At 42.8% G+C, this 17,776-nt stretch overlaps 1 protein-coding gene across 1 annotated transcript in view; it reads right to left on the bottom strand.

Moving 5' to 3' along the window:
- TRUB1 (TruB pseudouridine synthase family member 1) overlaps nucleotides 1-17,776 on the bottom strand; it is a 46,563-nt gene that overhangs the window by 11,011 nt on the left and 17,776 nt on the right. Inside the window, exons 4-5 of the mRNA XM_006134959.5 lie at nucleotides 6,169-6,250; nucleotides 1,691-1,763 (exon numbers count right to left, since the gene is read on the bottom strand). Coding sequence (XP_006135021.3) covers nucleotides 1,691-1,763; nucleotides 6,169-6,250 — 155 coding nt within the window. The remainder of the gene's footprint in view (nucleotides 1-1,690; nucleotides 1,764-6,168; nucleotides 6,251-17,776) is intronic.

Consider the following 17,776-nt stretch of genomic DNA (forward strand, 5'->3'; position numbering starts at 1 on the left):
CCTCCCCAGGCTCCATACCACCCCTGTACCCAACACACCTGCCCCATCCTGAAACCTTTTCTCATACACCAAACTCCTCATCCCCAGTTCCAGCCCAAAGCCTGCACCCCCAGCTGGAGCCCTCACACCCTGCCTACACCCCAACCTACTACCCAAACCTGGTTAAAGTGGATGCAAGCAACACAGCGAGGGGGATGGAGCAAGCAGGGACTTGGACCTCAGAGCAGGGACAAGGGCTTGGGGTAGATTTGTGTGATTAGAAAGTTAACTCTGGGCTAAAGCATTGTCCTGACAAATTCCTGCAAAAAATAGTATCGGAGTCCTTTGCTATGTTCAAATTTACTCACAAAACACAGTAAGATGTGACAATGTGCTGAATTTGTCAAATTAATACATCCTACAGCCTGTAAAACCCATCTGCCTAATAGGGGTATATCTCTATAGACAAGGGTGGATAGAAATCAGATGTGTCTGGTTCACTGGTGCTAGGCAGATGAAGTGAACACTCCATCTCAGAAGTTTCTGGAACTTGGTGTGATAGTTTTGGGTATGGGGAATACCTTCCCAGTACTGGACTCAGACTCCATGACTGCAGATGCTCTAATGCAACGCCATGTGTGGGATGAGAGAAGCTGAATCACAGGAATGGAAACCAGACTCTTTCCCCTGCACTCTGAAGCCTTTTGACGCAGGTTAATGATACTGGTAACCCTCCAACAGGGAAACGCTGGCAGTGTTAATTACAGAAAGGAGAAACTGGAAGGGAAAACTTATTTCTTTCATTTTAATTGTATACTTGGCAGACTGCTTGATTTTAACCAAACCGTTTTAGTGAAATTGTCTCCAGCTCATCTGAAAAAGTGGATTTTGCTCATGATATTTTATATATAATGACATATAATGTTTTTAAAGTTACAGACTAACATGACTACCCCTCTGAGAGTCTCAAGTTGTACAATTCACCATCTTTTACTTATTTGAAAGATGATGGGGAAAGAGTCATTTATATTTTCCTTTTCTTAGTTTTACATTTTTCATGCCACAGGGTTTTTGTTTTTATACTTAAACTGAGCGGTTTTTGACTAGCAGAAGGGAAGGAAGATCTGCATGGATTCCAGCTGGAGTTTTCTGCAAGCAAGTGAAGTGAAGAGGTTGTGGCAGTGCTTTTGGCTCAGCAGACTTTATACATTTTGGTGGTCAAAGACTGTAACTGAGACTCAGGAAATTTAACCTGAATTACACTTTGCACCTTGTTTCTGTAGGGATTGACAAGTTCAGATTTGATTTGTTTATGGGAAGATCATGTATGCATATTCTGAAGCGGCCATGTTATGTTGTACAAATTAAGGCATTATTATTGTTTCTTTACTATAACATTTTAGAAAGTTGGTACTGAAGAATTAAACTCATTCTTTTTTTCCCACTTTTTACTTGATTGTGGGGAGGTTGACCCTGGACAATTCTTGCTGACAATCCTCAAGGGGAAAATTCTGAGTTGGCATGTGTTTTTAGGCATGAGAATAAGGGCAATGAAGCAAATTCTAGCCCATCCAAAAGGTGCACTTGCCTTGCCTATATCTTCTTCTTGCCAAAAAAGAAAACTCTTTATTTATGGCCAAACTGGCTTCTGCAGAGAAGTGCTCCAAGTGGAGGAATGCTACTGGCAGTGCCTGGCTACTACAGAACTTACAGTGGAGGAACTTGCATAATATCCCCCTTGAACTTTTGCAGCACTCGTTCGAGATCTTCTTTTGTTATCTGATCTGTCAAAAGGAAACAGGACTTACATTAGCGTGGATTCACACAGTGCCATGACAATGCCGGTTATTTCTTTGGAAAGCAAACCTCCCGATCTGTGATCCACCTGTAAACCAGTGAATGACTAGGAACTGGCTGATCCCGTTTCTCATAAAATAGATCTGGTTTATGTCACCGCAACGAAGTCAGAGAGATCTGCTTAAAACGAAATGAAATGGATGGCATACTTACAACCCTTTATTAGGCTTTATTCTGGACCCTAAGTAGTTCTCCAAAGCAGATGAATCTCACAACATACATGAGGGCTTATTCCCTCAAAAGTCTCCTCTCCATTGTAGCATCAGAGGAGAGCAACTTGTGCACTCACCTTTGCAAATCAAACACTGCAACTTCAATAGCAGATGCTGCCATTATGCCCAGTAGTGGTCTCAAAGAAGTATCATTAATGGTAATGCTACAGTGGCTCATAAATCTGTTAAGGATGCACACAACAGAATGGGGGGGAGGAGTGGCAGAATCTTTTATACCATAAATTCCGAGCTTCTAAAGCTTCTCAGGCATGGTACTGTTTTTGCAGTCTTCTTGCTGTTTGTAATACTTAGGTTTAGCCAGGTGTCATAGAAGAACCCATATGGCAGTAAATCAGCTTGACATAATGCTATCCTTATGAGCCTGTCAGCATTTCTACTGAGAGCCCATTTGCTTCAGTGGAAATTTGGTATGTAAACTTTGAGCAGGGATGTCATTTTGTTTTCTTTTTCAATTGTTCACCCACTGAATTGAATTCAGTTAGGGCACTTAAAGATACAGATGGGTTCAATTCCTACTCTGATCTCATACTCCCTAAGCTGAGAGAAGTAGGAAAAAACCCACTAAGCGCTGGAGAAAAATCACTTGTTGTGCATCTTATTTAGTAATCTTTTAAAAGAAACAAACAAACAAAAAGTAAGACATGATGTAGTGCAGTTATTAACAAAGTTGCACAATATCAGTTTATCAAAATAAACATATACAAATTAGCCTGTCAGGACCTAGAATAAATAATGTTCATCTTCTGCAGTTTTGCAAGTTTTGATCAGGCTAGTATTAAAATGATAATCCCAGCTGCCCCTCCCCCAATGCCATTACAGGCTCATGTGTCAGTTTGGATTTTTTTGCTTTTGCTTGAAGCTGCTTTTGCTTTTGTGGGTTTAGATTCGTGACTTTGCTGGAACATTGTGTAAGCTCTTTACTCACCCTGCTCAGAATAGAACATACGCATACTCTGTGTAGTTCAGATTTACACCAGTCATGGGATCTGGCTTTGCCAACAGCCCCCACACAAGACTCAGCCTAACCTTTCTCCCCAAGTTTGGCTAGTCCTGAGATTTTCCCTGCAGGGCCTTCCTTTTTCCAGATCTAGTTTTTTCTGCTTCAGAGAAATATACTCCACTCCTTACAGACTGGGGAGAGATAAAAACTATAACTGCTAGTAGGATTCAACACAAATTACACAGTACCTTCATGCTGACTTCAAGCTGCTGATAAAAGGATCATTTAACAGATGGTGCAGGCTTTTAGAGTCTGTCACCTATCACACACAGGTTAAAATACAGCAGTCAAATCCATCTGGTGGTTGGAATAGGCACTGCATGCGATCTGCCAATGGTTTATATACACTATTCTATCCACTGAAAGACCCAGTGACCTCTACACAGGCCAGAGTCTGATGGAATATTCCCCCACTACAAGTCCATCAAGATGTTAATATACTACTGGCCCAAGAACTTCTAGTCATCCCTATATTGATGTAAATCAGAACAACTTTTTTTGTCTTCTGAGACAACAGTGCATTGAGATGCTGATAAGATTACAAAAGGAAAACGGGTCAATTATTAAAATGAGCAAAATAATATGTACAAAACAAAATGGTAAATTATTGTAAGAGCACTCTGAATAAATGTCACTCTTTAGCATGCACTAATGTTTGTTTGGATAAACTATTCTTCATAAACAAACAGCACACCAATCCCCAAATAGCATCAGTTCAATGGAGTTACACCAGTATATATCAGTTTAGTATCAGAGCTAAAGTCTGCTTGCAAATGAGTTGCAAAGAGGAAAAAGGGGGCTACTGTTTCTCTTTTATAATTATTCAACCAATTCTGTTAATTACATCCCTTCACTTAAGTGCTACAGATCTGGAGCTGGTCATGCAAGTTCAATTCCCGATGCCTCCATTTAGCCAATCAGAGGCGGGGAGGGTCATGGGTATGTACCACAAGGGATCATTTTCAAAGGAGGCTGAAAATGTAAATGGCTGTCTCAGTAAAGCATCAGAGGAGAACTAAACCAAGTTCACAGCTACTTTCCAAGTCCATTTTCCAGCAGTAAGGCAATAACTTGAAATAATTTCCACTTGAAGCAGCAAGAATCAATCTGGCTGAATGAGGTGCTTTTTTAATCCCCTCCAAAAAAAAAGCCCTAAAACTAAATCTAAAAGTTTGGGAAGTGTTAAACCCAAGCAATCCTTTTCAACATATCCTTTTCATGTGTAATTCATATTTACAGTGGTTGGTTTTCAAAACTGCTGCCTAGAGACCTCGCTATAAAACTGTAGTGCCAGTTTCGGGTTCAGACAATGGGTTGCGTTCTGTAAGTGCTCTCCACTCTGGACCCAGTTAGGGTCCTTGAGGAAGAAAACTGCACATCTCATAGGCTGCTTTCCCTCCCCCACACTTAGGGCTCAGACCTGGATTCCACAGGAATAGAGGGCACTCAGTATCTCAACAGAGTTAGGGTCAAAGGGAAGTTGAAATTCAGCTCTGAACCTCAGCAGTGTAAAACATGCAGAAAAATAAGCAACTGCAGAGAAAGCTGAAACCAGTTGTTAAGAGACAGAACAAAAAGGAAACAAGCCAGGGGAAGTAAGGGCAGAAGAGAGTATGTAGTCCCTGTGCTCTCTTCTTTGGAGAATTCACAATACAATCTCTCTGGTTTGCATTCATGGCAGAAAGCCCTGGTAAGTTTCTGAATGTGGTAAAGACCCGAAGCAAGCAAGGCTAAGGTATCATGAAACATTTCTGGTTCACCCATTCTGGCAATGGGACTTGAGTTTTAATTATTTGTGCAATACATTATCATGGGCTGGTGAATGTTCTGCATATATAATATCAGCATAACAGAGTGTTGGCACAGAACCCTGCATTCTGCCTTTGACATGCGAGGAGAGACCACTTTGATTTGAATCTATTATAAAACTATGTGGTTTAGCAATTCAGATAGGCAACCTCACAAAAGCCCAGATAAATGGATAAGAAGATTCTGCTCTAGCCCTCATATGGAAACATGTTTCTATTCAGTATGGAAAGAGGCAAAGTGATCAAGTTCTCGAAGCAGCACCAAGCAATCAAAAAGATATTGGCAACACAGTTCAGGGTGAGACTGGGACTGATGCTTGCCTATGCCAAATGGAAGGAGAAAAATTACAAGAAAGAGGAGAGAGGAAAACATTCGGCATACCTTCTCCATCACAAGATAATGAAAGGTATTTTTACTGTATTTACCTATTGCTAAGAATCACAAAAAGAGTGAGACCTGTAAGAGTTGCTAGGAGACCGGCTACCTATAGCATACTCTTTAGGTTGCAAAAGAATTAATGGCAGACACTTTCAGGTGGGTTCCCAATTAATCCTGCATTATTTCTCAGAGACACAGTGCTTTCTTTACCCTATCTGTGAATTCACTCCAGAACGTGTGAACTGACAAAGCAGTAAATAGAATCAGTTCAAAACTGTCAAACCTATACACCGTGGTCTTTGTATGTGAGAGGCTCATTTATTTAGATTGCTAGGAGCCAGCCGGCAAAAGAAAGACAGTGTCAACAGCAGAAAATGTGAAAAGATGAGTCTATGCTAGCCCCATTTTAAAATAAAGAAGCCTGTACTTAAAGGGGATATTTGGAGGGGAGATTGAAGTATTTCTTTCCTTCTGGGTTGGAAGGATATCATTAAAAAAGTCATCCCTCGTGGGATTTTGCACTGAAGGATGAAAATTTTATTGATGATGCCAATACACCGAAGAAAAAAATAATACAGCTAGTTTCTTTAAATAACTGAAATCAACCAGTGGGCTCATCCCAATTGTGAGATCTTAGGCAGTTCGGTTAAAGCTGAAATAATCATGCAATTTGGTACAGAAATTTAACTCTTAGTATTGTATGAGACACAAAGCGCCAAAGAGCTAAATCATCTTGTCCCTGAGAAGGTATTTTTATTTTAACAGTTGCTGCAGGTCAGTTTTGCTTTCCCTCAAATGCAATCCTGGAACAGTTAAGAGTATGAAGTCCCAAATCTCTCCTTCATTTTGGTAATATATAGACCATTCATTTCACTCTAATTAAATCAAAGGTATAGATTATAGTAAAGTTACCATAAGGCTTTTCTTCAGTTACTTTTCCTGTAGCATCTAACGTATCAGTTGCTTTTCCCAGTTCCCCAATGGCCGTGTACTTCTGAGAAGGAAAAAAAACCAAAACAAAACAAAAAAACAATGAAGAGTTTTAAATGAACAATCAATCAGTGAAAAATTCAACCATATAATTCTGGGGAGACAAAGATTGAGATATAACATAGAAAACTCACAAGAACTGAAATCCAGCATTCCATGGACATGTCCTTCCGTTAATTTAGGTTTTTCAGAAAGCATTAAGTAATGTGATAGCTAAGTGACATTAAAAGTAAGATGGCATGATATAAGTCCTTATGAATAGAAATGTTTATTTCACTAAAATGAGTGAGGAAAATATTTGCCATAATATCTTACACATAGGATCTTTTATCCCAAAGGACTGCACAGTGTTTTACAATCTTGATACGATATGAGACAGAGAGAAGATGAAGAACGTATCTACCACAGTAATACACTGCTCAGAGATCCGGCAGTGGACAGCAATACCACACAGTCATTTGGACAGGAAAAGAAAAAGAATTATCAAATGTATTAGCACAACCAAACAGAATCACATCCCCTGTAGTGTACAAAGGCAATAGTGCCAATATCGAATATCTGGTACTACAGCCATTATTCGCATCATCCCTCTTCAGGGACTCTCAATGCAGGTGAGTTGACTTTCATGTAGTCATCAGGTCAGTGTTTCCCAATGTCTCCCACAGCCTGGGTATCAACTTTTATAATGATTTAGGCTAACGCCCATTGGCCTTGTATATATTTAATTATGGTTTCAGCCCCATGCTTCCATACCTCAGTAATACTGAGGTTCCTAACATCTATAGGTTAATTAATCTCATTGTTATTCACATTTAAATCAACTAGTTCCCAAGGCATAGCTACAATTAATACATGCAAGTCCTGATTAAACTCAATGTCCTTCAAACTTTCTCTAAAACCCCAAAAGCGTAAGTAAGCAGTTCCTCATTTTACCTTTTTCTATCATGTACTACTGTAGTACACATCGTGAGACAGAAGGTCATCAATGAGTTAATTCCTTATGAACAGGCAGGATTTGATTATGCTAACTGTCATACAGGTATCAGGCTGGAATGCCCTTACATTACGGCCACCTACATCATATCCATATTAGGACTGCAAAAAATGGTTACAAATGTTAACTGTGTAACTGATTACAATTCAATTGGTTATATAGTTAACTGCTGCCAGCGCCATTGGCTCCTGGTACCTACCAGCCCAGCCACCTGCTGGTCCCACACCCACTGGCGCCTGCCGCCACTGGCCCTGCTGGAGTTTAATGGATAACTGGAACCAATAAGCACCATTTATCGGTTAGCTGGTTAAACTCTCACATCCCTAATTAACGTGGCCTGTTAGCATCTGAGAGTGCTAGGCTGCAATAATCTACATGAAACAAACCAAAAAAGTTACTAGTTTACAATTCTGTCTCCGTAAATAAAGCAATAAAGAGAACAGTCTTCAATCTCCTGACAGAGTCAGAGAGAAAGGAAGGACTTTTGAACAATAAGATGCAAAATAAAAAACCATAGATTGGACAACTTTTCCAGAGGTTACAATGAAAGTGTAAACGAATGGTTCTATTACTACTAAACTTTTAAGGCCTTTCATTAGATTTCAGACTGAAAGATGTTCCAATGGAATGGATTCCCTGGCACCTCCTTGGCTTCTATGATGATTTTTTAAAAATCTGGCTACAAGCAACATTCTCTGGCTGCCCATTACAACATTGTTAAATTTAACATTCCAGCTGTGTAGAAAAGTTCTTTTTGCTGAACAAACACAGTTTATAGAAACACTATCACTGAATGGTAAACACACTCCACAGCCTGGATTTCTCTCTTTTCAGTTCTGCATAAAGTCACTTTCTAATTTACAACAAGCATGTGTGTCAAACGATAATTGTAAGGAAGAAATCCCAGTCTAATTATAGACCCATTAAAGTGAGGGGTGCACTAATCCACACCTGAAGAAAATCAAGCCACAAAAGGTCCAGGAAATTGAGAGTTATAGTTGATTCACTATCAATCTCAACAGCACCCTGAGGTATTTGTAATTATCCATTACAATCCTAACAGGCCATTTACAAGATATGGGATCCCTTCTGACTGAAGGTTGCAGAGAAGAGGCCAAGAGCTCAGATAGAACCTATCGCTCCTCTTAAATTTCTCTTGTTTGACTGTTTAGAATTGAGAGTTGCCTTTCTTTGGGCTTCAAGTTCTCCCTGCCCACAGAAACATCCATGTCATCTGATTCTGGTGACCTTTCTGCACCTCCATAGGTGCTATTTCTCTCGTCAGTTTTTTAAAATACATCTATAGGGACTAATCCAGCATTCAGTTAAATGATAAAATTGTTACATAATCATAGAGAAATAGCTGCTCATCAGTTTCTCCACCTCAACTCATACCCTCACAAGGGTGACAAAGATGGGTTTGTGGACCAAGTTCCAATGCAGAAGACTCCTCAGAGAAACTCACCAGCAGCTCCCTCTCATTTCGACTGAGCAAGCTCTGTCCCAATTACCTGTGCTCATTTCTCACTGTGACATATAGCTGAAGTCTCCAGTAACTTTTAGGGATTCAGGGATTAAAAATCTCAGCGGGGTAGCTGGGTTAATTTGTAACTTAAAAAACTAATAGCCCTGTGGCACCTTAGAGACTAACAAAAATATACAGGATCATGCCCTTTCCATGAGCAAAACCTACCTCATCAGATGACTTGGAGTAGAAATAACAGAATCCAAGATATATATAACAGCAAAAGCAATTACCTGTCAATAATAAGACCCATGTTAATGAAACTAATTAAGTGGGCTGGATGTGCCCCATTCATAGCTTTTGATGTGAAAATGTGAATGTCAAAGGAAGGAGAAATTGGCTTTGTAGTGTGTTAACCAGGTCATGTTTTTATTCAAGCCCAGGGGAACAGTGTCAAATTTGTAAATTAAAATTAATTCTAGTTCTGCAGTCTCTTTGTGTAATTTGTAGGAGAATGGCTACTTTTAAATCCATGGTTGAGTATCTAGCTAGGTTAAAAAGTTCCCCTACAGGTTTATGTGAATTACCATCCCTGATGTCAGATTTGTGTCCATTTATCCTTTGGCACAGAGACGGTCTGGTTTTCTCAATATACACAGCAGAGGGACATCAAGTGCTGCAGCATTCTGCACCAGCTTCAACTTTCAGCTGGGCCCTAGGAGTAGCCCCACCTACGTAGTAGCACCCAGAAGGTTCACCATCCCTCTATGCCCCCGCCAAAATTGTAATTACTAACTGGGTGCCTCTTCATGCTCTCTCAGGTTGCATCTCTGCACCACCTCTCCCCGCAGGCGCCAGTCACCCCTACCACCTACAGCACCTAATCTTGAGGTGACAAAGGACGGGTACGTGTGACGAACCCGGTATCGGAGAGAAATGGTCACACATGCCCTGCCACTATCTGGAAAGGGAAGCTCTTGCTGCTATAGCAACTGGAACGAAAGCTGCTGTGGAAATCAGAGAATTAAGAGGTTTGTCAGTCGTCCCCCTTCCTCCCCCCCTCCCGAGTGCACTGCATTGCACGATACATACGACACTGGTGCAGACTCGGCCTCCCTGTCCCGTTATGCTGAAAATGACAGTGGGGTTTCAAAGGGCAGGGACCACTGATCATAAGAGGAGATCCTCCTCAGCATCTCATGGCTCTATTGCATCTTCCTCACTCCTCCCTGCAAAAAAGCAGAGAGATGTCTAAAGGAGCAACTCCATAAACTAATAACTAAAGAGGAGGAGGAAGCAGGCTAAGCCACTACATTTTTCCACAGGACACCGGGGGGGGGGGGGTAGCACTGAGTTGCCTCCAAGCTAAACTGATTGGGGCAGACCCACCACCTCATTCCTCTTAATATTGACTTTGCCTCACATGGAATGTTTGGGTGGGGGGGGGGGGGATATTTATCACCACCTCTCCTCCACACTGTAAAGAGACTGTAAAACTGGTTTGTTTCACTCATACTGAGTCAGTCTCCCTACAACAGGCATTAGCGTCAAAGCACTGCACTCTATTACAGTGGGATGTGGAACAAAACTCAGGTGGTTTCATAGTTTAGTAGCTGTCTTTAAAGTGGCAAGATGGCTCCCATTGCTGGATTTTTCTGGAAAGGAAGCACTGCAAGAAGTAGGACAAATGGTTCTTGGGTTCACCTGAGGATAAGCTATTTTCAACTCAGAGCAGCAACTGAACATGGGACTACACGGGGGGGAAAAATATAGAACTAAGAACCCTAGTTTGACAGACTGAGGATCAGCAGAGAAATAAGATTTGACATAAATAGAAGACCAATGTATGCATGTACCTGACGAAGGTGTGAGCACAGGAATTCTACAGGGGTTGTAAGGATACTGGCAGCAAATGAGTAGGAGCACAAAATGAGTAAGTGTGCATCAAAACTGACATGCTGGTGCCTAACTACGTAACTTGCATGGTTTGTGCAGTTATCATATCTGCAGATGCATCTTGGTTGCAAAATTCAGTCTCTGTACCTACTGTATTAGCCCTATACATTATATGTTTATAAAGTACATTCGATTTGTGTCCATAGACTCATAAAACGTATCATTAACACCAACCAATATTAATTTACTTAACTTGTTACATGTATTTAAATAGCACCTACAGGTTTCAGGCAAAACAAGCATTCCATTGTGCTAAGCACTGTTCAGAACAAATATCAAGAGACATCTCCTGGCTTTCAAAAGACAAGACAGGCCAAAGACAGGATAAAAAGGGATGATTATTTTAATCCCAATTATTTTACAAAACAAAACGCAGCCATAATCAGACACACTGAAGCAGGGAGCCCTCAAACAATCTGAAAATGTTACCAAAAGACAAGACTGAAATTACAGAAAGGACTAAAGAATTCTGAGACAAGGCAAGTTCAAAATTAACAAAGAGCAAATATAAAGGGATGTCAATGCATAGTCCACTACACGATTAACTGATAAGCCTTGGTTTATTGGTTCATCTTAAACAGAGGCAGCAAGGGGGGGGGGGCAGTGAAGGTGAAGTGGGAATCAGTGCTTGTAAGGAGCTGGCTTTAAGCAGGCTCCCCACAAGCACCAGATTCACCTGTCCTCCCCCTGCACCCCCCAGGCTGCTGTGATAGAGAGGCAGCAGCGTGGAGGATGAGGGGGGTAGGCTGAAGCTGATATGCTCAAGGAGCCGGATTTTGGCTCTCCACGCATGCCAGCTCCGCGGACCTGCCTGCCTGTCTTAAAGCTCTCTGTGGGCAACAGGGCGGGGGGACGTGGGAGGAGGCTATTGTGAAGCAGCCTCTGTCCACAGCGGCCCAGGCTCTCTGTGAACAAAGGCTGGTTCATAGCAGCAGCCCCTGTCTGCAGGGGTTCCGAGCTCTCCACGGACATAGGCTGCTCTGCCTTCCTCCCTCTCTCCCCGCCACCAGCTTCTGTCTGCAGGGAGGCTCGGACCCCTACCGACAGAGGCTGCTGCCACCCTGCGCTGCTGCCTCTGACACAGAAGCAGCAGCGTGTGGTTTCAGGGGGCTCCCTGGGAGTGGGGCACTGGCTGCTGGCCCCGCCCCAAAAGGCTATTGAATAATCATGTGACCAATTTCCATGCAGTTATACGAGTATTCAATCTAACATCCATAGCAAATATGTCCACTTAATACAGAGAAACATTACAATCTCTCTTCTCTAGCATCCATTTTTCTCCTGAGTGAAAAGGCTGACTTTGTGCTAAAGCTGCACTAAATTTTATTTGCTGCTAGATGCTGTAATTGTACTGTCATTGCTGAAGAGCTATCTGATCTTTACCCTAGGACTAACTGGATTTTCTGACCCCTCATGTCACCTCTTACTTAAAACACTACTATATGGGGTGACCCGATTTTCCAAGTGAAAGACTTACCCCCGAAGCAAAACAGGGGAACAGCTTACAGCCAAAAGTTCTGCCAGAGATCAGGGAGTGATTTGATAACTTGGGAGATGTAGCCAGAGACTGCAGGGAATTCCAAAAGCCAAAACAAAATACTGGGGTTCTGTAAAAAAATATTAGTCAGTTCATCCCCCAAATTTCAATGAACCATGGTCACGTTACTGAGCAAAAACAAGGGCTTACAAAATGCAGAACCATGCAAGATGCTAGGTTTCTTAATTCAAAGCTTCCAGACATCTTCTCCACTGAAAACTGCACTCACAGGGGCGGGGAGGAGACTCAACCTTGATCTTGTATAGAGGTCATTTCCAGCTATGTTTTGCCACAAGCTCATTCTCCGCTTCCCACTCCCAATTTCTTCCGTCTGTGAGACGGATTACATAGGGGAAACACAAATCCCACCTCTACCTAATTTTCTGAAGACTCAGGTTTTAAGGAATTTCTGCATTTTCAGAAATAGAACAGATACTTCACAGGGGTGAGAGATGCTAAGAAAAGAGATTGCTTTAGAATGGTGCAATGAGGTATAACTAGGAGTGTCAAGGTAAACTTAATATTTAAGTTGAATCCAAAGAAGCTCTCTCACACTACGGTCTAATAAACTCCAAATGGCAGTGGTACAAGAATATCAGAGTGTCTAGAAAGGAGCAGTATAGGGAACAAAGCTGCTTTAGCATCAGAATAGATAAACCTGCTAATAGGTCATCTATTTCTTACTCCCATAATATTTTTTAAAAAGTGACTTTGTGTCAGTACCGTTCCCATCTTGTTAAAGGGGGAAGGAAAAAATCATGTATGTAGAGTATACAAATAATAACAGAAAAAGGGAAGAAGGAGAGAGAGAAAGAAAAAATTCTAACTGGGACTGACTCTTTAAATACACTCCATTTTGTGAAGCAATGGTTCCTACAGCACAATAAATGCAGCCTCTTCATAATTTTCAATACTTTTAAAGATCCTGAATATTAATAGAGCATGAAGCAGAGATATTAATAGGTTAGGCCCCTGAGGTTAACATGAAAGAGACTTGAGAAATACACAGCAAGGAGAGCTCACTAATGGTATGGCAGCAGGCAAATTAATACCTATACTACATAGCTAGGGTACTTTTATAACCTATATTTGGAGGGGGAAGATGAAGGAAAAACAGAATAGGGTTTGAATGTAGTGACTGTAGTACCCAAGTTAAAAAAGAAATTGGGCAATACAAATCTCCCAGTGCAAGTATAAATCATTTAAGTGGATTATCAGAGACTTTAAGGTTGCAGAAGCATTTCCATTTTAACCCCATTTGCAGACATACAGAACTTTCCACAACTACCAATTTTGCTCTGAAACTTTCCAGGTGATTTTTTTTCTTAATTGAAAGCAAACAGTTTAGGTGTGTGAGTTTTTTTAAGATATAAGGAGAGGGAAGAAATAGGAGCAACATTCTCTTCCTCACCTCCACCCCTCCCCCCCCTCCCCCCGCCATTATGAAAAGAAGATTCTGACTGATCTTCCACTAATGAAGGCAGCTCTAGCAAGAAAAAGAGGGTAGAAAGAGGGTGTTCCAGTGAAAACTAATTTTGATTTGATCAAGTTTTGATCTGCTGTAAAACTGCATAGTTTATATACATAGTACATTCTGCACTGAGTTCTCAAACTCCAACAAGACTTAGCAGCTGTGCAGCTTTTGCCTTGCACAATGTCCTACTGGCATAAGTCAGCTCACTGATTTCTATTCATTTGCAAGCTCAGGATCAGTTATTTAGTAGCCATATAGAACACATTTCCATTTCATGAGACGGGACAGCCTTGCTCAGGTGCAATTCAAGGGATGGGGCAGTTAGTTTCAAATACAAGTAGCTGTCAAATTAAATGGTGTGTATTTGCCAGCAGCATTTCACTATTACTCTGTGTTTTCACTTAATCTGTACAATATGTTATGACAGCACCATTTAAGGTGGGGTTACCATGTAAATGGCTATTGCAGAATGCTTGGTATACAAGATGCTACCATTGGTCTCTAGGGTTGTTTTCAACTATCACTGGCAGATTAACACACACATATAGTCCAGGAAGAGCCACTTAGAAAAGGCAAACAGCAGAATCCTCTATAAAGTCTGCTATGGAGATCAACATGCAGATCTAACTTATCTGTTCAGCATTCATACATGCTGGTGAGGAGTGCCATAGGAAAACAGTGGATTGAAGCTGTATGAAGTTATGTAATAATAATAATAATAAATAACAATACAACCAACTACCTAGGCTCCCAGCTTGTCTTTTGTCTGCTCCTGTTCCTGCCCCAGCCTTACCTGCCTTGTTCCAGCCTGCTCAAACCTTGCTAATGCTCTTCTCTTTTTTCCCAGCCCTGCATTTAACTCTGAGTCCCGTGCCCTTGGATTGACTCCAACCCTGTTTCAACTTTCAGTCGGCATCTGGACTCTCACTACAATACTGATTTGGTTTAAGGCAGTGGCTCTCAAACTTTTGGGCCCATAGCCCACCCCACTCAACACAGACCTTTCCTTGGATCATCTGCCAACCACCCACAAAATGGGTGGAGGTACGTGTCTGGCTAGAAGTTGGCTAGTAGGGGATTGGTTGGGAGATTAGGTGCAGGAGTGGGCTAAGGGTGGGGAGGTTGGGTGGAGTGGGCTGATGGTGGGGGGGCTCTGGAAGGAAGGGAAGGTGCAAGAGAGGGTTGAGGGTGGGGATCTGGGCGGGAGGGTGCAGAGTCTCTGTGGGAGGAGTGTGCAAGAGAGGTATGGGGATGTGGGTTCGGAGGATGGGGGGCACTTACCTGGCTTCGTGCCTCCTGCCACTCCCAGGCACTGAACCCCGCTGCTCCCATTGGCTGTGATTTTGGCCAATGGGAGCAGAGGGGAAAGCCTCCATGCGAGCGATCATAGAGGAGTCAGGAAACTCTCATACTTTCAAAAAGTTCCCTCTGCTTTGGGGTGACCATCCTGAGACACTTTGCATCCACAACATATAGATGGTTTTCATTCATCAGCCCTTAGGTGTCACAGTGGGTACACAAAAACTGAAGCACTCACAATCAAATTTTGAAAATGCTGGGTTTAGTTGACTTTCTAAAGGTTTATTCAGGAAGCCTGCAACTAGAAACCAGTTCTCTCCATTTCAGTCCCTTGCCCTAATAAGGCTACTCTTCTGCCTCTGCCACTTCCATTTACAAGAGTGATGCTTGTTCTGTGTTTGTTCAGCAACCACCACAATGGGGTATTGGCCTCTAACTATGGCTCCTAAGCATTACAGTACAACACATACTAAACAACAGCAGCAAACCCCACCACCTAATTACATATTCTTTTAAGCCATATTTCCTCTCTCTGATGGTAAGTTTTCCTGCTATTAATTTCATCAGTGACGACTCTTCCTTCTCCACTGTGGAAGAATGGCGGAGACAGGGAGCGATATTTTCTTACTGTTCCCTCCATAATCTGAAACTGCTCTGTTTTTTAAAAAATGGAAACATGTGTCAAGGCCTAAAATAAATAGTGTGGGCATGAATCATTTTTCCAGTGTGTGTGTTATATTCTTGGAAGTAGGTAGCAAATATTTGCTCGATTCACTCTTCACAACTACGGGAGCATCTGCTTTTTATACACGGCCTCGTAGCTCTTTCTGTTTATCATTTCAATTATTAGATTCTGCCCTGTTCTTCTTGTAAAATTCTTTAACAGATGGAAGAGTCAGATCATCTCTCTCTCAACGGAACAAGGAAACAGGAGAAGATACATTGCGAATACAAGGTGTGTGGGAGGGGAAAGATTTGTTTCTTATGGATTCTTAAATTTAGGGAGGGCACAGGTCTTCCACAAGATTAGAGGCTTCCCTGAGAAACGGGCCTTTTTTTCCCAGTACATTCTATAGCCACAATAACATAACAGCCAAGTGATTCTTTTTCATGTTTACCTTATTTTCCCAAATTAGTGCTTTTAATTATTAAGCATCATTAAGATACCTTGCTCAAGATGAATAGCACTTCAGTTCGATTAAAATCTATCGGACTAGGGATGTTAAAGACTAGTCAACTAGGTGATTCCCCCCACCCTTTTGCTGCCTCTATCAGAGGCAGCAAGGGAGGGAAGGGGAAGAATGTGTACTTCAAAGTGGCTGCGCCGCACAGCCCCAAGAGGCATTTCAAAGGGGCACCTGTTGTGCAGCTGATCCATGGATCAGTTGTGCGGTGGCTGCCCCTTTAAAATGCCGACTCTGATGTTTCAAAATGGCAGCTGCCGTGAAGCCCAGGGTCAGCTGGGGAGTCTCCAGCTGACCCTGGGTTTCGAGAGACATTTCCTCAGAACCCGGTGTCACTCCCCAGCTGACTCTGGGTTCTGGAGAAATGCCGCGTGGAACTCGGGGTCAGCTAGACAGTCCACAGCTGACCCCGAGCTCCAGAACACTGCCCCTTTAAAACATTGCCTTTGACATTTCAAAGGGGCAGCTGCCGTGGAGCCCGGGATCAGCTGGGGACTCCCTCGCTGACCCCGGGCTCCTGTCACATGCAGCACAACATGGAGCCCAGGGTCAGTGGGGGACTCTGAGTCCCCCGATGACCTTAGGCTCCATGGCTTGGAAATGCATAAGAGCCCTCACTGGGGCTCCTGTACATTCCAAAGGAGGAATGAGGAAGTGCCTATCGACTAGTTCCATCGACTACTCGACTAGCCAATTACCGCAATTTAACATCCCTATATGGGACTACTGAGGAGCATTTGTGTAGTAAGATGCTACTCAACAGTAGGACTAGAATTTGTTGATGCTGTTAAGAAAAAACAACTCCCTCCCCTCCCCAAGCCAGCCTTATTCTCACCTTAGTAGATACATAGGCGAAATAATGGCTAATAATAGGCAAGACACGTGACAAATTTATCTCCCTAATCAATGAAGCAGCATGTCACCCAGTAAAGCATTCTAGATCTTTTAGTACAGATTAGGCACCCTAGTGACCTGACCAGACCCGAACAAGGGAATTTTCTGGACTAAGGAAGATCCCCTGTCAGCAGCCTCCCATCCCCTCCACCCCCTGCTCCTTCTGGCCCTGGCTGCCCTCGCCTCCTCCCCTCCCCAGCTAGCTGTGCTGCCAGCTCTAGCTGGCTCCCTGCCATGCACCTGGACCCCTCCAACCCAGGACTCCCTGCTGCGTTGCCAGACCCTCTTGCCACAAGGCTCCACGTACTGCCTGAACCCCCTGCCATGGGGCTCCTGACTGTGCAGTGGGGCTCCTAGTTGTGCCACCTAAGCCCCCTGCCCTAAAACTCCTGGCCCACCACTGTTCTCCCTGCTCCTGGGCTCTGGTCCAGGAACATCTGTGGCCCAATGTTGCCAGACCCGAGAGATCCAATTTAGGGAAGTACATTTAGAGAATGGCCCCCTACTCACAGCGTGGCACCCCGGGCCTGGCTGGGCTGCAGCAGTCCTCTGCCTATGGTGCAGAACAGGCCGAGGGCTACTCCTGCCACGGGAAAAGTGCTGCTTGGGTCAGGCCGGGCCAGCCGCACCACAGGTGGGTAGCTTTTCCAATTACCAGGTTAACCAATTACCAGTAAGCATCACCCAGGAAGGGTGATGCTTACTGATTAACTGAGTACATCCCTAA

The sequence above is a fragment of the Pelodiscus sinensis genome, chromosome 8 (genome assembly GCF_052426305.1).
Source record: "Pelodiscus sinensis isolate ZL-2025 chromosome 8, ASM5242630v1, whole genome shotgun sequence".
NCBI lineage: Eukaryota > Metazoa > Chordata > Testudines > Trionychidae > Pelodiscus > Pelodiscus sinensis.